At 55.3% G+C, this 21,250-nt stretch overlaps 1 protein-coding gene across 2 annotated transcripts in view; it reads right to left on the reverse strand.

The window, feature by feature from the left end:
- Window positions 1-21,250, reverse strand: part of LOC138498154 (fish-egg lectin-like) — a 359,483-nt gene that overhangs the window by 19,746 nt on the left and 318,487 nt on the right. For both annotated transcript variants that reach the window (XM_069622034.1, XM_069622032.1), the window contains exon 2: window positions 4-243. In XM_069622034.1, coding sequence (XP_069478135.1) covers window positions 4-243 — 240 coding nt within the window. The remainder of the gene's footprint in view (window positions 1-3; window positions 244-21,250) is intronic.

Genomic DNA, 21,250 nt, shown 5'->3' on the forward strand with positions numbered 1-21,250 from the left:
TACCCTGTGTTTGGACCCATTCTGCGCCCACCAGTTTGTAGATGAGGTTGCCGCGGTTCACGCCCCAAACTCCAGCCGCACCGACAGAAACATGGGTGAGGGCACCGGGAAGCTGTGTCCAGCTGCCACTGTACAGGGTGTAAATCATGCCAGCTGAATTGACTCCAAACACCTGCCCATTGCCAGCGTCAATCTGCACCAGCGCTCCGGGCACCTGCGTACAGCTTAGAGAAACAGTCTGGCCTAGAGTGAGAGAAGAGGAAAGGGTTAATAGACACATGAAACGGACCTGCAAAGACCTGCAGCAAGACATCACATTCCCGCCCAAAAGGTCACTTTCGCCATTGCTGAGGAGTTGTCATTATAAGTGTTAGTTCAATGCTCACATTCTTGGATGCTACTTGTCAAAGATAAGGGAAATGGCACATATCTCAAATCCCTGGGCAATGTCCAATCACCATGGCAACCATGCAGACCCCTCTGGTGAGCCGGGCTGCAGCAATTGCATTCTAGAGAAGCCCCCTGAATGTGCTGGGCTGGGAGAGAGGCTGCCATTGAGGGGCACAAGGGCGAATGCAGTTCCCTCTCCTCAAATGCAGCAAGGACCCATACCTACCACAGGGGCAGATGCCACTAGTCCGAAAGCCATGCCACAAACCCTTGGCTGCCACCCTCCCTCACCCTGGATAATTGAGCCTCCTTGTCCCGCCCCAAAGCCCAACCCAGAGGACTTGGGGGCTTGCTCCCTCTGTTGAATACATGCAGCACTCCCATGGGGGCTTTCCCCCAGACTTGCTCTCTCATTTTTTTATTGTAATGTTTGCAATTACTTATTTGACCTTTTTATAATGTGTGGACAAGCAGATGAGAGGACAGAACAAAAAAATACCTTTGACATCATGCAAAGCCACATAAGACATAAGGAAATGGCATTAAAGTGCTTCCAGTCCAACCCATGGCCATATACTTGAGTCCAGTGTTCCCTTTGCACTAAAATCAAGCAAATACATTAGATACTTAGTGGTGCAGCAAACCTCCGCCTCGAATAGCTGCTACCTGGGCAAACATTCGCTGAAAAAAAGCTGTTCAGCCTTGCAAGATTTCTTTCTTGTTTTGCATCTAGAAATAACCACTTAAAGTGGTGACGGTGGAGCAGAAACTGCCATTCTCAAAGGGGCAAGTGTGCAGTTCACACTGTCACTCTCAAAGTGGTAAGGGTGGAGTAGAGTCTGCCATTCTCAAGGGGGCGAGTGTGCAGAAAACAATGTCACTCTCAAAGTGGTAAGGGTGGAGTAGAGTCTGCCATTCTCAAGGGGGCGAGTGTGCAGAAAACAATGTCAGTCTCAAAGTGGTAAGGGTGGAGTAGAGTCTGCCATTCTCAAACGGGCAAGGGTGGAGTCGAGTCTGCCATTCTCAAGGGGGCGAGTGTGCAGAAAACAATGTCACTCTCAAAGTGGTAAGGGTGGAGTAGAGACTGCCCTCTTGGGATAAAGATGTAGCTTACTCCCCATTGAAGGTTCGGGCTATTAGTCGGCCCTGGAGTGCCACCTAGAATCCGAAACTATGGCATTGGTGTACAGGAAGCAGGGCCATCACACGTGTAGAGGAACAGACAGCTTGTGAGTGCTGTTTGGTTATTTTCCCACCCACTGTATCTCCCTGGCTATGCTGCTCCATATGGCCATTGCCACCCTCTCCTTCACCCCCCGCCCCCTAACCTGCCCTAAACACCTCCTCCTGGGATCTCGCTGAGCTTCGACTTTCTAGAGAGTTATTTCTAGTAGTCTGCTGGGAGTAAATGGTTTAATTATAGCTGTAAATGGCTACTGGAGTCATAGAAATGTGGTAGTCAAGAGTGCCTTAAGCAGCTTGATTTATTTTTCTTTCAAGCTCAAGCCCTGTTAAAACAAGCAACGCCAAAGCCAACAGCAGACGTTTGGCCAATTAGAAGTCGCCACTGAAATCTCGAGTTGTCCTTCTATTTTGCTGCACAATGATGCTTACTTTGTTCGTGGTCAGCAGGGAGTCCCTCAGGCTGCTCTATTCATAGCAGAGGACTGCAGTTGTATCCCTAGCTTTTGAGCTTAGTCCTCCTATCTATGACGTGTCTACTCAGAACCCCTCCTAGTGTCTTCCCCGCAACTTCTCTTGCTCTGTGATGAGCCCCGGCCACTCACCTGCTGCCCCAAGACACGGCTTTACATTGTGACCCTCAGACTACTGTTGTGTTTTCAAGCGGTTTTGGGTCTCCCCTTGGAAAGGAATTCAGGCATGCCTTGAGCAATGGAGCCCACCTTTCCTTTGAAAGTGAACCACAGCCCAGAAATGTTCCTCAGTGGACAGGGGCGTGCTGCAGAAAGATGCGGCCAGGCAGGAAAGTTTTCTTTAGTCTCTGGAAGAAAGAGAGACGTAGTAGTACGTCGAGGTGCACAACTGTATGTAGTGGTCATTTTTTTGTCTTTCTGTTTCCAGTGTTTATTGACTTAAAATAAAATTCTGTAACTTCTGGCGCAAGGGGGTATCGTCACCTTGTGGGGTAATACTAAGGCACTAACACGAAAGTGTTGTCTAGGTAACTGACAATGGGCCTCATTCCGAGTATGGCGGTAGGGGGTTAACGGCACCGGTAAGGAAGGGAAGTGTATTTCTCTGGTCCTTGTGTCACGACACATTTCCCTACACATTTCCCTACACCTGTGGAGACCTTTCATAGACTGGCAGCAGACCCCGCCCTCGTTAAGGGAGGTCTCAGGCTGGCCTCTGATGCCGCCCCAACTAAACTACGCGATGCCCTGTCAGTGTTTCAAGTGGCGGGGCGCCCTCATCACCCCTGCAGTCCATGGCTGGTACCCAGATGATAATAGAATACTCCTATGATCGGCCTCCTGAGTCAGGCCAGTTCGGACATAGGGGCGTTGCCTCTTGAAAGCTGCACTGTCTTGCAAAACATGTTTAAAGAGACCTGCTTTTCACAGCTACAGAGGTGTATTGCTTCATATATCTTTCTAGACCCTTCTCAAGCTGGTGTCCACACTGCTAGGAACACAGAGTCAGTGCTTTTATCTGCAAACGATAATCTCCGGGCTAAGGTGTACACAGACACTCCTTGTCCTCCAGCCTTCAATAGGGTGGACCACGCCAATCCCAATCGCTCACTAGACTCCATACATGTGTGGGCTCCACTCCTTTCTAAAGGAGGGGTTCTCGGCTATTTTCCTGCCACCATTTTCGTACTTAAAGGCGTTTTCCAACCCTGAAGCTGAGGAGTCCCCCAGGGGTCAGCCCGGGGCCCCCGACTTCTCTATAAAATATACATTAGATCTGGGTATCATTGCCTGCCTTGTCAAAAGGGAAGATTACTGTCTATAGCATAGATATAGTCTCTGAAACTACAAATGATGCTCAACTCCCACCGCACCACTACTTCACAACAGAAAGTGAAATCCAGTCCAAGTGTTAACTGCGGTGTATTCAAAGGGAGTGTTGTGGACTAGTGGTGATATGGTGCTAGATAAGGCTTAGTTTACAATGTAAATATGTATGTTTATGATTGAATAATCAATTAACGTTAAATGTTTATAGTAAACATACATTTGATACGTCCAGTGTTTGTAGAGTTGACTTTTCCTGGACAGTAACCTAGCTTTTTTGTTGTAAGTATTGGTTTAATGGATTTCAATAACTTTGGTGGATATGTGTGGATGATGGTACGTGTTGTGGCATGCACTGATGCCGCATGTGTGGATGGTGTCAGGGAATGATGTTACAGATGGAAGTGGAGGATGCATAGCGTGGCAAAGGGTGGTGAGAGGTTTGATGCATGTTGATACTCTGTGTAGATGGTGGATTAGGGTGAAGATGGTGGCAACGGGTGGGGTGGGGTGGGATGGTGTTGAAGAGTGTGGATGGTGGTGAAGGGAGCATGGTGATCAAGGGTGGTGAGAGGTTTGATGCACGTTGAGGCTCTGTGAAGATGGTGGATTCGAGAGCAGATGGTGGTGTTGGAAGGTGGTGAAGTGTGTGGATGGTGGTGGAGGGAGGGTTGGATGGTGGTGAAGAGTGTGGATGGTGGTGAAGGGAGCGTATCGTTACAAAGTGTGGTGAGAGGTTTGATGCATGTTGATACTCTTTGTGGATGGTGGATTAGGGTGAAGATGGTGGCCTTGTTGGGGTGAGGTGGTATTGAAGAGTGTGGATGGTGGTGAAGGGAACATATAGTGACAAAGGGTGGTGAAAGGTTTGGTGCGTGTTGAGGCTCTGTGTAGATGGTGGATTCGAGAGCAGATGGTGGTGTTGGGAGGTGGTGAAGTGTGTGGATGGTGGTGGAGGGAGGGTTGGATGGTGGTGAAGAGTGTGGATGGTGGTGAAGGGAGCATGGTGATAAAGGGTGGTGAGAGGTTTGGTGCATGTTGAGGCTCTGTGTAGATGGTGGATTCGTGTGAAGATGGTGGCAACGGGTGGGCTGGGGTGGGATGGTGTTGAAGAGTGTGGATGGTGGTGAAGGGAGCATGGTGATCAAGGGTGGTGAGAGGTTTGGTGCATGTTGAGGCTCTGTGTAGATGGTGGATTCGTGTGAAGATGGTGGCAACGGGTGGGGTGGGGTGGGATGGTGTTGAAGAGTGTGGATGGTGGTGAAGGGAGCATGGTGATCAAGGGTGGTGAGAGGTTTGATGCACGTTGAGGCTCTGTGAAGATGGTGACTTTCATTGCAGATGGTGGTGAAGTGTGTGGATGGTGGAGAAGGTTGTTGAGAGGTTTGGTGCGTGTTGATACACTTTGTGGATGGCGGATTTGAGTGTAGATGGTGGCGTAGAGTGGAGTGGGGTGGTATTGTCAGTTGGTGGTGCAGAGTGGAGTGGGGTGGTATTGAAGAGTGTGGATGTTGGTGGAGGGAATATATGGTGGTGAAGTGTGGTGAGAGGTTTGGTGCATGTTGATACTCTTCTGGATGGTGGACTTCAGTTCAGATGGTGACATAGAGTGGGGTGGGGTGGTATTATAGAGTGTGGATGGTGGTGGAGGGAATATATGGTGGTGAAGGGTGGTGAGAGGTTTGGTGCCTGTTGAGGCTCTGTGTAGATGGTGGATTCGTGTGAAGATGGTGGCCTAGAGTGGGGTGGGATGGTGTTGAAGAGTGTGGATGGTGGTGAAGGGAGCATGGTGATCAAGGGTGGTGAGAGGTTTGATGCACGTTGAGGCTCTGTGTGGATGGTGGATTAGAGTGAAGATGGTGGCCTAGAGTGGGGTGGGGTGGGGTGGGATGGTGTTGAAGAGTGTGGATGGTGCTGAAGGGAACATATAGTGAAAAAGTGTGGTGAGAGGTTTGATGCATGTTGAGGCTCTGTGTAGATGGTGGATTAGGGTGAAGATGGTGGCCTAGAGTGGGGTGGGGTGGTATTGAAGAGTGTGGATGGTGGTGAAGGGAACACATAGTGAAAAAGGGTGGTGAAAGGTTTGGTGCGTGTTGAGGCTCTGTGTAGATGGTGGATTCGAGAGCAGATGGTGGTGTTGGAAGGTGGTGAAGTGTGTGGATGTGGTGGAGGGAGGGTTGGATGGTGGTGAAGAGTGTGGATAGTGGTGAAGGGAGCGTATCGTTACAAAGGATGGTGAGAGGTTTGGTGCATGTTGAGGCTCTGTGTAGATGGTGGATTTGAGTTCAGATGGTGGCAACGGGTGGGGTGGGATGGTGTTGAAGAGTGTGGATGGTGGTGAAGGGAGCATGGTGATAAAGGGTGGTAAGAGGTTTGATGCATGTTGAGGCTCTGTGAAGATGGTGACTTTCATTGCAGATGGTGGTGAAGTGTGTGGATGGTGGAGAAGGTTGTTGAGAGGTTTGATGCATGTTGATACTCTTTGAGGATGGCGGATTTGAGTGTAGATGGCGGCGTAGAGTGGAGTGGGGTGGTATTGTCAGTTGGTGGTGCAGAGTGGAGTGGGGTGGTCTTGAAGAGTGTGGATGGTGGTGAAGGGAACATATAGTGACAAAGGGTGGTGAAAGGTTTGGTGCGTGTTGAGGCTCTGTGTAGATGGTGGATTCGAGAGCAGATGGTGGAGTTGGGAGGTGGTGAAGTGTGTGGATGGTGGTGGAGGGAGGGTTGGATGGTGGTGAAGAGTGTGGATGGTGGTGAAGGGAGCATGGTGATAAAGGGTGGTGAGAGGTTTGATGCACGTTGAGGCTCTGTGTAGATGGTGGATTCGTGTGAAGATGGTGGCAACGGGTGGGGTGGGGTGGGATGGTGTTGAAGAGTGTGGATGGTGGTGAAGGGAGCATGGTGATCAAGGGTGGTGAGAGGTTTGATGCACGTTGAGGCTCTGTGAAGATGGTGACTTTCATTGCAGATGGTGGTGAAGTGTGTGGATGGTGGAGAAGGTTGTTGAGAGGTTTGGTGCGTGTTGATACACTTTGTGGATGGCGGATTTGAGTGTAGATGGTGGCGTAGAGTGGAGTGGGGTGGTATTGTCAGTTGGTGGTGCAGAGTGGAGTGGGGTGGTATTGTCAGTTGGTGGTGCAGAGTGGAGTGGGGTGGTATTGAAGAGTGTGGATGTTGGTGGAGGGAATATATGGTGGTGAAGGGTGGTGAGAGGTTTGGTGCCTGTTGAGGCTCTGTGTAGATGGTGGATTTGAGTGCAGGTGGTGGTGCTGGATGTTGGTGAGGCTACACAATAGCAGAGTGGGATGTGACACTGGCTTGTCATCAGCAGGGCTTGGGGTCGTATCCCCAGCATGGGAGACCACAAACACAAAGAATGGCACAGGCGACATGGGGCATGTCTAAAGATGAACACAGCCAGAGAGCTGCACACACACAAAGAGCTGCACACACAGGAGGGGGCATATCTCGAGAGGGACAGAGCCAGAGAGCTGTACGCATACAAAGAGCTGTGGACACAGAAGGGGCATATCTCTAGAGAGACACAGCCAGAGAGCTGCACACACACACAGAACTGTACATACAGAAGTGGGCATAACTAAAGAGGCACAAAACCAGAGAGATGCACACATACAAAGAGCTGTACACACAGAAGGGGCATATCTCGAGAGGGACACAGCCAGAGAGCTGTACGCATACAAAGAGCTGTACACACAGAAGGGGCATATCTCGAGAGGGACACAGCCAGAGAGCTGTACGCATGCAAAGAGCTGTACACACAGAAGGCGGCATAACTAAAGAGGAACACAACCAGTGAGCTGCACACACACAAAGAGCTGTACACACAGAAGGTGGCATAACTAAAGAGGAACACAACCAGAGAGCTGCACACACACAAAGAGCTGTACACACAGAAGGGGCATATCTCGAGAGGGACACAGTCAGAGACGGACACCAGTAGACAGAGGAACACCTGCATCAGGGCACAGAGTCTACACCTATGAGGGCGAGAAAGAGGGACAGACAGTAAAATGGAGGCCAGCAGGAAGGTGGACACAGAAAGGAGAGAACCAATACAGAGGGGTCTGAACTAAAGAGAATGGCGCACAGACAGGGAGAGGAATAGACCAGAAGGGAAGTCAGATAAAGAGAGAGAGAGTGACTCAGAGTGAGAGGAACACAAGCTGAGAGGAGCAGCCAATGGAAGAGAGCACGAGATGTCATAAGGGAGACCATGAAAGGGGAATTTAGAGAGAGAAACAATAGAGCGTGAGAGTCACTGGGAAAGAGAGACATGAGAAACAAGACTCAAAGAGGGGCCAAGCCAGCGTAAAGTGGCAGAGGGTCAAGCCAGGGTAAAGTGGCAGTGGGCCAAGCCAGGGTAAAGTGGCAGTGGGCCAAGCCAGGGTAAAGTGGCAGTGGGCCAAGCCTGGGTAACGTGGCAGTGGGCTAAGGCAGGGTAAAGTGGCAGTGTGCCAAGCCAGGGTAGAGTGGCAGTTGGCCAAGCCTGGGTTACGTGGCAGTGGGCCAAGGCAGGGTAAAGTGGCAGTAGGCCAAGCCTGGGTAAAGTGGCAGTGGGCCAAGGCAGGGTAAAGTGGCAGTGGGCCAAGCCTGGGTAAAGTGGCAGTGGGCCAAGGCAGGGTAAAGTGACAGTAGGCCAAGGCAGGGTAAAGTGGCAGTGGGACAAGGCAGGGTAAAGTGGCAGTAGGCAAAGCCAGGGTAAAGTGGCAGTGGGCCAAGCCTGGGTACTGTTGCAGTGGGCCAAGGCAGGGTAAAGTGACAGTGGGCCAAGGCAGGGTAATGTAGCAGTGGGCCATGGCAGGGTAAAGTGGCAGTGGGCCAAGGCAGGGTAAAGTGGCAGTGGGCCAAGCCTGGGTAACGTGGCAGTGGGCCATGGCAGGGTAAAGTGGCAGTGGGCCGTGGCAGGGTAAAGTGACAGTGGGCCAAGCCTGGGTAGATTGGCAGTTGGCCATTGCAGGGTAAAGTGGCAGTGGGCCAAACCTGGGTAGAGTGGCAGTGGGCCAAGGCAGGGTAAAGTGGCAGTGGGCCAAGGCAGGGTAAAGTGACAGTGGGCCAAGGCAGGGTAAAGTGGCAGTGGGCCAAGCCTGGGTAGAGTGTCAGTGGGCCAGGCCAGGGTAAAGGAGCAGTGGGCCATGGCAGGGTAAAGTGGCAGTGGGCCAAGGCAGGGTGGCAGTGGGCCATGGCAGGGTAAAGTGGCAGTGGGCCAAGGCAGGGTAAAGTGGCAGTGGGCCAAGGCAGGGTAAAGTGACAGTGGGCCAAGGCAGGGTAAAGTCGCAGTGGGCCAAGCCTGGGTAGAGTGGCAGTGGGCCAGGCCAGGGTAAAGGAGCAGTGGGCCATGGCAGGGTAAAGTGGCAGTGGGCCAAGGCAGGGTGGCAGTGGGCCATGGCAGGGTAAAGTGGCAGTGGGCCAAGGCAGGGTAAAGTGGCAGTGGGCCAAGCCTGGGTAGAGTGGCAGTGGGCCAAGGCAGGGTAAAGTGGCAGTGGGCCATGGCAGGGTAAAGTGACAGTGGGCCAAGCCTGGGTAGAGTGGCAGTGGGCCAAGGCAGGGTAAAGTGACAGTGGGCCAAGGCAGGGTAAAGTGGCAGTGGGCCAAGCCTGGGTAGAGTGGCAGTGGGCTACTGCAGGGTAAAGTGACAGTGGGCCAAGGCAGGGTAAAGTGGCAGTGGGCCAGGCCTGGGTAGAGTGGCAGTGGGCCAAGCCAGGGTAAAGTGGCAGTGGGCCATGGCAGGATAAAGTGGCAGTGGGCCAAGGCAGGGTAAAATGGCAGTGGGCCATGGCAGGGTAAAGTGGCAGTGGGCTAAGGCAGGGTAAAGTGGCAGTAGGCCAAGCCAGGGTAAAGTGGCAGTGGGCCAAGCCTAGGTAGAGTGGCAGTGGGCCAAGGCAGAGTAAAGTGACAGTGGGCCAGGGCAGGGTAAAGTGGCAGTGGGCCATGGCAGTGTAAAGTGGCACTGAGCCAAGGCAGGGTAAAGTGGCAGTGGGCCAAGACAGGTAAAGTAGCAGTGGGCCAAGCCTGGGTAACGTGGCAGTGGGCCATGGCAGGGTAAAGTGGCAGTGGGCCATGGCAGGGTAAAGTGGCAGTGGGCCAAGCCAGGGTAAAGTGGCAGTGAGCCAAGCCAGGGTAAAGAGGCAGTGGGCCATGGCAGGGTAAAAGGCAGTGAGGCATGGCAGGGTAAGATGGCAGTGGGCCAAGGCAGGGTAACGTGGCAGTGGGACAAGGAAGGTTAAAGTGGCAGTGGGCATTAGAATTTGCTGAACATGTTTATCAGACCTACTGTACTCTATGGGCATGGCCAGGTGAAGATATGTCAGGGCTATTTGGGAGGGGGGTCCATTTCAAAATGATGATTGGTAGCCCACTTGCCTAAAGCTGGGAAGAAGAGCCTACGGAAACCGTGTGTGCTTAGATTATAATGGGGACATAAAGTAATGCAGCAAAGGGGTTAATAGCCGCAGATTATCGCGGGATAGGCAGCCAGTGAGAGCTGAAACACATGTCCACTGAAAAGCTATTAAACACTGTTCGTCAGCAAGGTGCTAAAGTAGTCAAAACCAGAGTAGAGGGGCAACAAGGTGATAAGAACGCTGCTGGGTACTGCGAAGCCCAAGGGCGCTAACATCCAAAGGGTGCCAGCAAAAGCAGCCGGCAACATGCGCGCTTCAAAGCGCACATTAAGGTTCTGGATGATTGCAAAGCGCAGATGTAATGTCCTGAACTAGTAACTGAAAATATACGGTAAACTGCCGTGTGCACCCTCCCCCACCCCCAACCCCTCGGGCCTCGAGACCCAGTTCAAGATATATGATTGAAAAACCCAGAGGCCATCTCTCAGTATTGGAGAAGATGTGCCCAGCGCAGCTTGTGCAACGCAAACACATGCGCACTGAAAACTGTGCTCTCGTGATAGCACGCTAGATTGGTGAGTGCCGGTGCAGTACAGGTACTCAAGCACTCATGTGAGTATAGCGCCAATAATTCTCTATCTGATGAGGTGGCGCTACATTTCACATTACAACACAGAAGAGGATGAGCACTTCAGACCTCCACAGCGGATCGGGCCCACCAGGGACCCACTGGGAGACAGTAAGACGTCGCCCACCAGGGACCTTCTGGGAGACAGTAAGACGTCGCCCACCAGGGACAATCTGGGAGACAGTAAGGCACCCATCAGGGACCCTCTGGGAGACAGTAAGACATCGCCCACCAGGGACCCTCTGGGAGAAAGTAAGGCGTCACCAAGTAAGACGTCGCCCACCAGGGACCCTCTGGGAGACAGTAAGACATCGCCCACCAATGACCATCTGGGAGACAGTAAGACGTCGCCCACCAGGGACCCTCTGGGAGACCGTAAAATGTCGCCCAGTAAGACATCGCCCACCAGGGACCCTCTGGGAGACAGTAAGATGTCACCCACCAGGGACCTTCTGGGAGACAGTAAGACGTTGCCCACCAGGGACAATCTGGGAGACAGACACCCAGAAGGGACCCTCTGGGAGACAGTAAGACGTTGCCCAGTAAGACGTCGCCCAGTAAGACGTCGCCCACCAGGGACCCTCTGGGAGACAGTAAGACATCGCCCAGTAAGACCTCGCCCACCAGGGCCCCTCTGGAAACAGTAAGACGTCGGCCACCAGGGACCCTCTGGGAGACAGTAAGATGTCACCCAGTAAGACGTCACCCACCAGGGACCCTCTTGGAGACAGTAAGACGTCGCCCACCAGGGACCCTCTGGGAGACAGACCTCTGACACGAGGGACCCTCTGAGAGACAGTAAGACCTCGCCCAGCAGGAACCCACTGGGAAACAGGACCCTCTGGGAGACAGTAAGACCTCGCCCACTACGAACCCTCTGGGAGACAGTAAGACATCGCCCACCAGGGACACTCTCGGGGAGAGTAAGACATCGCCCACGAGCCACCCCCGGGAGACAGTAAGACATCTACCAGGGACCCTCTGGGAGACTGTAAGACGTTGCCCACCAGGGACGTTGACCGTAAGACGTTGCCCACCAGGGACGTTCTGGGAGAAAGTAAGACGTCGCCTACCAGGGACAATCTGGGAGACAGTAAGACATCGCCCACCAGGGACCCTCTGGGAGACAGTGAGACGTCGCCCAGTAAGACATCGCCCACCAGGGATCCTCTGGGAGACAGTAAGACCTCGCCCACTAGGGACCCTCTGGGAGACAGTGTGTCCTTGCCCACTAGGGACCCACTGGGAGATAGTAAAACTTTGCCCACCAGGGACCCTCTGGGAGACAGTAAGACCTCGCCCACTAGGAACCCTCTGGGAGACAGTAAGACCTCGCCCACTAGGGCACCCTCTGGGAGACAGTAAGACCTCGCCCAGCTGGGACCCGTTGGGAAACAGTAAGACATCTACCAGGGACCCTCTGGGAGACAGTAAGACCTCACCCACTAGGAACCCTCTGGGAGACAGTAAGACATCGTCCACCAGGGACCCTCTAGGAGACAGTAAGACCTCGCCCACCAGGGACCCTCTGGGAGACAGTAAAACCTCGCCCACTAGAAACCCTCTGGGAGACAGTAAGACCTCGCCCACTAGCGACCCTCTGGGAGACAGTAAGACCTCGCACAGCAGGAACCCCTTGGGAAACAGTAAGACATCTACCAGGGACCCTCTGTGAGACAGTAAGACCTCGCCTACTAGGAACCCTCTGGGAGACGTCGCTCACCAGGGACCCTCTGGGAGAGAGTAAGACAACGCCTACCAGGGACCGCCTGGGAAAGAGTAAAACATCTACCAGGGACCCTCTGGGAGACAGTAAAACCTCGCCCACCAGGAACCCTCTGGGATACAGTAAGACCTTGCCCACTAGGAACCCTCTGGGATACAGTAAGACATCGCCCACCAGGAACCCGCTGGGTGACAGTAAGACATAGCCCTCCAGGGACCTCTGGGATACAGCTAGACACTGCCCACCAGGGACCATCTGGTAGACAGTAACACATCGCCCAAAGGGGACCCTCTGGGAGACAGTAAAACGTTGCCCACTATGAACCCTCCGGGAGACCGTAAGACGTCGCCCAACTGGGACCCTCTGGGAGACAGTAAGACCTCGCCCACTAGGGACCCTCTGGGAGACAGTAAGACCTCGCCTACCAGGGACCCTCTGGGAGACAGTAAAACCTCGCCCACTAGGAACCCTCTGGGAGACAGTAAGACCTCAGCCACTAGGGACCCTCTGGGAGACAGTAAGACCTCGCCCAGCTGGGACCTGCTGGGAAACAGTAAGACATCTACCAGGGACCCTCTGGGAGACAGTAAGACCTCGCCCACTAGGAACCCTCTGGGAGACAGTAAGACCTCGCCCACCAGGGACCCTCTGGGAGACAGCAAGACCTCTCCCACTAGGGACCCTCTGGGAGACAGTAAGACCTCGCCCACCAGGTACCCTCTGGGAGACAGTAAAACCTCGCCCACTAGGAACCCTCTGGGAGACAGTAAGACCTCGCCCATTAGGGACCCTCTGGGAGACAGTAAGACCTCGCCCAGCTGGGACCCACTGGGAAACAGTAAGACATCTGCCAGGGACCCTCTGGGAGACAGTAAGACCTCGCCCACTAGGAACCCTCTGGGAGACAGTAAGACGTCGCCCACCAGGGACCCTCTGGGGGAGAGTAAGACATCACCCACCAGGGACCCCGTGGGAGACAGTAAAACATCTACCAGGGACCCTCTGGGAGAAAGTAAGACCTTGCCCACTAGGAACCCTCTGGGATACAGTAAGACTTCACCCACCAGGGACCCTCTGGGAGACAGTAAGACATAGCCCTCCAGGGACCCTCTGGGAGACAGTAAGACGTCGCCCACTAGGAACCCTCTGGGAGACAGTAAAACGTCACCCACCAGGGACCCTCTGGGAGACGGTAAGACGTCGCCCACTAGGAACCCTCTGGGAGACCGTAAGACGTCGCCCACCAGGGACCCTCTGGGAGACCGTAAGACATCATCCACTAGGAACCCTCTGGGAGACAGTAAGATCTCTCCCACTGGGGACCCTCCGGGAGACATTAAGACATCGCTCACCAGAGACCCTCTGGGAGACAGGAAGACATTGCCTATCAGGAACCCTCTGGGAGACAGTAAGACACTGCCCACCAGGGACCATCTGGGAGAAAGTAACACATCGCCCACCAGGGATGCTCTGGGAGACAGTAAAACCTCGCCCACTAGGAACCCTCTGGGAGACAGTAATACCTCGCCCACTAGGGACCCTCTGGGAGACAGTAAGACCTCGCCCAGCTGGGACCTGCTGGGAAACATTAAGACATCTACCAGGGACCCTCTGGGAGACAGTAAGACCTCGCCCACTAGGAACCCTCTGGGAGACATTAAGACCTCGCCCACCAGGGACCCTCTGGGAGACAGTAAGACCTCTCCCACTAGGGACCCTCTGGGAGACAGTAAGACCTCGCCCACCAGGGACCCTCTGAGAGACAGTAAAACCTCGCCCACTAGGAACCCTCTGGGAGAGAGTAAGACCTTGTCCACTAGGGACCCTCTGGGAGACAGTAAGACCTCGCCCAGCTGGGACCCACTGGGAAACAGTAAGACATCTACCAGGGACCTTCTGGGAGACAGTAAGACCTCGCCCACTAGGAACCCTCTGGGAGACAGTAAGACGTCGGCCACCAGGGACCCTCTGGGGAAGAGTAAGACATTGCCCACCAGGGAACCCCTGGGAGACAGTAAAACATCTACCAGGGACCCTCTGGGAGACAGTAAGACCTTGCCCACTAGGAACCCTCTGGGATACAGTAAGACTTCACCCACCAGGGACCCTCTGGGAGACAGTAAGACATAGCCCTCCAGGGACCCTCTGGGAGACAGTAAGACGTCGCCGACTAGGAACCCTCTGGGAGACCGTAAAACGTCGCCCACCAGGGACCCTCTGGGAGACGGTAAGACGTCGACCACTAGGAACCCTCTTTGAGACAGTAAGACGTCGCCCACTAGGAACCCTCTGGGAGACCGTAAGACGTCGCCCACCAGGGACCCTCTGGGAGACCGTAAAACATCGCCCACTAGGAACCCTCTGGGAGACAGTAAGATCTCTCCCACTAGGGACTCTCTGGGAGACATTAAGACATCGCTCACCAGAGACCCTCTGGGAGACAGGAAGACATTGCCTATCAGGAACCCTCTGGGAGACAGTAAGACAATGCCCACCAGGGACCATCTGGGAGAAAGTAACACATCGCCCACAAGGGACGCTCTGGGAGACAGTAAAACCTCGCCCACTAGGAACCCTCTGGGAGACAGTAAGACCTCGCCCACTAGGGACCCTCTGGGAGACAGTAAGACCTCACCCAGCTTGGACCTGCTTTGAAACAGTAAGTCATCTACCAGGGACCCTCTGGGAGACAGTAAGACCTCGCCCACTAGGAACCCTCTGGGAGACATTAAGACCTCGCCCACCGGGGACCCTCTGGGAGACAGTAAGACCTCGCCCACTAGCGACCCTCTGGGAGACAGTAAGACCTCGCCCACCAGGGACCCTCTGGGAGACAGTAAAACCTCACCCACTAGGAACCCTCTGGGAGACAGTAAGACCTCGCCCACTAGGGACCCTCTGGGAGACAGTAAGACCTCGCCCAGCTGGGACCCACTGGGAAACAGTAAGACATCTACCAGGGACCCTCTGGGAGACAGTAAGACCTCGCCCACTAGGAACCCTCTGGGAGACAGTAAGACGTCGCCCACCAGGGACCCCCTGGGTGACAGTAAAACATCTACCAGGGACCCTCTGGGAGACAGTAAGACCTTGCCCACTCGGAACCCTCTGGGATACAGTAAGACTTCACCCACCAGGGACCCTCTGGGAGACAGTAAAACATCTACCAGGGACCCTCTGGGAGACAGTAAGACCTTGCCCACTAGGAACCCTCTGGGATACAGTAAGACGTCGCCCACTAGGAACCCTCTGGGAGACCGTAAAACGTCGGCCACCAGGGACCCTCTGGGAGACGGTAAGACGTCACCCAGTAGGAACCCTCTTGGAGACCGTAAGACGTCGCCCACCAGGGACCATCTGGGAGACCGTAAGACATCGCCCACTAGGAACCCTCTGGGAGACATTAAGACCTCGCCCACCGGGGACCCTCTGGGAGACAGTAAGACCTCGCCCACTAGGGACCCTCTGGGAGACAGTAAGACCTTGCCCACCAGGGACCCTCTGGGAGACAGTAAAACCTCACCCACTAGGAACCCTCTGGGAGACAGTAAGACCTCGCCCACTAGGGACCCTCTGGGAGACAGTGTGTCCTTGCCCACTAGGGACCCACTGGGAGATAGTAAAACTTTGCCCACCAGGGACCCTCTGGGAGACAGTAAGACCTCGACCACTAGGAACCCTCTGGGAGACAGTAAGACCTCGCCCACTAGGGCACCCTCTGGGAGACAGTAAGACCTCGCCCAGCTGGGACCCGTTGGGAAACAGTAAGACATCTACCAGGGACCCTCTGGGAGACAGTAAGACCTCACCCACTAGGAACCCTCTGGGAGACAGTAAGACATCGCCCACCAGGGACCATCTAGGAGACAGTAAGACCTCGCCCACCAGGGACCCTCTGGGAGACAGTAAAACCTCGCCCACTAGGAACCCTCTGGGAGACAGTAAGACCTCGCCCACTAGCGAACCTCTGGGAGACAGTAAGACCTTGCACAGCAGGAACCCCTTGGGAAACAGTAAGACATCTACCAGGGACCCTCTGTGAGACAGTAAGACCTCGCCTACTAGGAACCCTCTGGGAGACGTCGCTCACCAGGGACCCAATGGGAGACAGTAAGACATAGCCCTCCAGGGACCTCTGGGATACAGCTAGACACTGCCCACCAGGGACCATCTGGTAGACAGTAACACATCGCCCAAAGGGGACCCTCTGGGAGACAGTAAAACGTTGCCCACTATGAACCCTCCGGGAGACCGTAAGACGTCGCCCAACTGGGACCCTCTGGGAGACAGTAAGACCTTGCCCACTAGGGACCCTCTGGGAGACAGTAAGACCTCGCCCACCAGGGACCCTCTGGGAGACAGTAAAACCTCGCCCACTAGGAACCCTCTGGGAGACAGTAAGACCTCACCCACTAGGGACCCTCTGGGAGACAGTAAGACCTCGCCCAGCTGGGACCTGCTGGGAAACAGTAAGACATCTACCAGGGACCCTCTGGGAGAGAGTAAGACCTCGCCCACTAGGAACCCTCTGGGAGACAGTAAGACCTCGCCCACCAGGGACCCTCTGGGAGACAGCAAGACCTCGCCCACTAGGGACCCTCTGGGAGACAGTAAGACCTCGCCCACCAGGTACCCTCTGGGAGACAGTAAAACCTCGCCCACTAGGAACCCTCTGGGAGACAGTAAGACCTCGTCCATTAGGGACCCTCTGGGAGACAGTAAGACCTCGCCCAGCTGGGACCCACTGGGAAACAGTAAGACATCTACCAGGGACCCTCTGGGAGACAGTAAGACCTCGCCCACTAGGAACCCTCTGGGAGACAGTAAGACCTCGCCCACTAGGAACCCTCTGGGAGACAGTAAGACATCACCCACCAGGGACCCCGTGGGAGACAGTAAAACATCTACCAGGGACCCTCTGGGAGAAAGTAAGACCTTGCCCACTAGGAACCCTCTGGGATACAGTAAGACTTCACCCACCAGGGACCCTCTGGGAGACAGTAAGACATAGCCCTCCAGGGACCCTCTGGGAGACAGTAAGACGTCGCCCACTAGGAACCCTCTGGGAGACAGTAAAACGTCACCCACCAGGGACCCTCTGGGAGACGGTAAGACGTCGCCCACTAGGAACCCTCTGGGAGACCGTAAGACGTCGCCCACCAGGGACCCTCTGGGAGACCGTAAGACATCGTCCACTAGGAACCCTCTGGGAGACAGTAAGATCTCTCCCACTGGGAACCCTCCGGGAGACATTAAGACATCGCTCACCAGAGACCCTCTGGGAGACAGGAAGACATTGCCTATCAGGAACCCTCTGGGAGACAGTAAGACACTGCCCACCAGGGACCATCTGGGAGAAAGTAACACATCGCCCACCAGGGACGCTCTGGGAGACAGTAAAACCTCGCCCACTAGGAACCCTCTGGGAGACAGTAATACCTCACCCACTAGGGACCCTCTGGGAGACAGTAAGACCTCGCCCAGCTGGGACCTGCTGGGAAACTGTAAGACATCTACCAGGGACCCTCTGGGAGACAGTAAGACCTCGCCCACTAGGAACCCTCTGGGAGACATTAAGACCTCGCCCACCAGGGACCCTCTGGGAGACAGTAAGACCTCTCCCACTAGGGACCCTCTGGGAGACAGTAAGACCTCGCCCACCTGGGACCCTCTGAGAGACAGTAAAACCTCGCCCACTAGGAACCCTCTGGGAGAGAGTAAGACCTTGTCCACTAGGGACCCTCTGGGAGACAGTAAGACCTCGCCCACCTGGGACCCACTGGGAAACAGTAAGACATCTACCAGGGACCCTCTGGGAGACAGTAAGACCTCGCCCACTAGGAACCCTCTGGGAGACAGTAAGACGTCGGCCACCAGGGACCCTCTGGGGGAGAGTAAGACATTGCCCACCAGGGAACCCCTGGGAGACAGTAAAACATCTACCAGGGACCCTCTGGGAGACAGTAAGACCTTGCCCACTAGGAACCCTCTGGGATACAGTAAGACTTCACCCACCAGGGACCCTCTGGGAGACAGTAAGACATAGCCCTCCAGGAACCCTCTGGGAGACAGTAAGACGTCGCCGACTAGGAACCCTCTGGGAGACCGTAAAACATCGCCCACCAGGGACCCTCTGGGAGACGGTAAGACATCGCCCACTAGGAACCCTCTTTGAGACAGTAAGACGTCGCCCACTAGGAACCCTCTGGGAGACCGTAAGACGTCGCCCACCAGGGACCCTCTGGGAGACCGTAAAACATCGCCCACTAGGAACCCTCTGGGAGACAGTAAGATCTCTCCCACTAGGGACTCTCTGGGAGACATTAAGACATCGCTCACCAGAGACCCTCTGGGAGACAGGAAGACATTGCCTATCAGGAACCCTCTGGGAGACAGTAAGACAATGCCCACCAGGGACCATCTGGGAGAAAGTAACACATCGCCCACCAGGGACGCTCTGGGAGACAGTAAAACCTCGCCCACTAGGAACCCTCTGGGAGACAGTAAGACCTTGCCCACTAGGGACCCTCTGGGAGACAGTAAGACCTCACCCAGCTTGGACCTGCTTTGAAACAGTAAGTCATCTACCAGGGACCCTCTGGGAGACAGTAAGACCTCGCCCACTAGGAACCCTCTGGGAGACATTAAGACCTCGCCCACCGGGGACCCTCTGGGAGACAGTAAGACCTCGCCCACTAGGGACCGTCTGGGAGACAGTAAGACCTCGCCCACCAGGGACCCTCTGGGAGACAGTAAAACCTCACCCACTAGGAACCCTCTGGGAGACAGTAAGACCTCGCCCACTAGGGACCCTCTGGGAGACTGTAAGACCTCGCCCAGCTGGGACCCACTGGGAAACAGTAAGACATCTACCAGGGACCCTCTGGGAGACAGTAAGACCTCGCCCACTAGGAACCCTCTGGGAGACAGTAAGACGTCGCCCACCAGGGACCCCCTGGGAGACAGTAAAACATCTACCAGGGACCCTCTGGGAGACAGTAAGACCTTGCCCACTAGGAACCCTCTGGGATACAGTAAGACTTCACCCACCAGGGACCCTCTGGGAGACAGTAAAACATCTACCAGGGACCCTCTGGGAGACAGTAAGACCTTGCCCACTAGGAACCCTCTGGGATACAGTAAGACGTCGCCCACTAGGAACCCTCTGGGAGACCGTAAAACGTCGGCCACCAGGGACCCAATGGGGGACGGTAAGACGTCACCCAGTAGGAACCCTCTTGGAGACCGTAAGACGTCGCCCACCAGGGACCATCTGGGAGACCGTAAGACATCGCCCACTAGGAACCCTCTGGGAGACAGTAAGATCTCGCCCACTAGGGACCCTCTGGGAGACAGTAAGACATCGCTCAACAGAGACCCTCTGGGAGACAGGAAGACATTGCCTATCAGGAACCCTCTGGGAGACAGTAAAACACTGCCCACCAGGGACCATCTGGGAGAAAGTAACACATCGCCCACCAGGGACGCTCTGGGAGACAGTAAGACATAGCCCTCCAGGGACCCTCTGGGAGACCGCAAGACGTCGCCCACCAGGGACCCTCTGGGAGACCGTAAGACATCGCCCACTAGGAACCCTCTGGGAGACAGGAAGATGTCGTCCACCAGGGACCCTCTGGGAGACAGTAAGACGTCGCCCACCAGGGACCCTCTGGGAGACAGTAAGACGTCGCCTACCAGGGACCCTCTAAGAGACAGTAAGACCTCGCCCACTAGGGACCCTCTGGGAGACAGTAAGACATCGCCCAGCAGAGACCCTCTGGGAGGCAGTAAAACATCACCCACCAGGGACCCTCTGGGAGACAGTAAGACCTCGCCCACTGGGAACCCTCTGGGAGACAGTAAGACCTTGCTCACTAGGGACCCTCTGGGAGACAGTAAGACATCGCCCAGCAGAGACCCTCTGGGAGGCAGTAAGACATCGCCCACTATGAACCCTCTGGGAGACAGTAAGACGTCACCCACTAGGAACCCTCTGGGAGACAGTAAGATGTCACCCACTAGGAACCCTCTGGGAGACAGTAAGACCTCGCCCACTAGGGACCCTCTGGGAGACAGTAAGACCTCGCCCACCAGGGACCCTCTGGGAGACAGTAAGACCTCGCCCACTAGGGACCCTCTGGGATACAGTTCTACTTCTGCAGCTTTCACCAGGAGAATAGGGACCGTGCCTGTCCAGACCAATATTAGGGTCTGGACCTGTGGTCTGCTTTCTTTTTGTGTCCCTTAGACCTGCTGCCCCCCAGACCCACAGTCTAGCGCTGGAGGAGGTGCCTGGGGCACACATACGAGCCCAGGCGCTGACACCTGCTGCAGTGCCTCAGGGAAGCCCCCACCAGATCAGTGATTGGAGGTGCTGGGATCTGAATGCACTATTGCCCTGGGACTCGTGGCACACGGGGGCGGGAGGGGGTGGGGAGCGGGTGCTATAAGAGCCCCTGCTCACTGCCCCTCCACCGAAAGTTCTGAAAGCATTCCCCAATCTCGCCTACTGCTCTTGTATTCTGGAAATCTGAGCCAAAGGCAGTAGCATAAGGTGGCACAACACTAGCGACCACACTGCCCTGGAGAAGGCTCTCGAGAGCTCTGCCACACACACACACGCCACCGCCAGCCAGCAGGAGGCGCTGCCGCACACACACGCCATCAGCAGCAGGTGCTAACGCACACACACGCCATCAGCAGCAGGCGCTGCCGCACACAGACGCCATCAGCAGCAGGTGCTGCCGCACACACACGCCATCAGCAGCAGGTGCTAACGCACACACACACCACCAGCAGGAGGCGCTGCCACACACACAGACGCCACCGCCAGCAGGAGGCGCTGCCGCACACACCCGCCACCAGCAGCAGGCGCTGCCGCGCACACACACGCCATCAGCAGCAGGTGCTGCCGCACACACGCCATCAGCAGCAGGTGCTGCCGCACACACAGCCATCTGCAGCAGATGCTAACGCACACACACGCCATCAGCAGCAGGCGCTGCCACACACACAGGCCACCAGCAGCAGGTGCTGCCGCGCACACACCATCAGCAGCAGATGCTAACGCACACACACACCACCAGCAGCAGGTGCTGCCGCACACACAGCCATCAGCAGCAGGTGCTAACGCACACACACACCACCAACAGCAGGCGCTGCC

The sequence above is a fragment of the Ambystoma mexicanum genome, chromosome 5q (genome assembly GCF_040938575.1).
Source record: "Ambystoma mexicanum isolate Mex_15411 chromosome 5q, UKY_AmexF1_1, whole genome shotgun sequence".
Classification (NCBI taxonomy): domain Eukaryota; kingdom Metazoa; phylum Chordata; class Amphibia; order Caudata; family Ambystomatidae; genus Ambystoma; species Ambystoma mexicanum.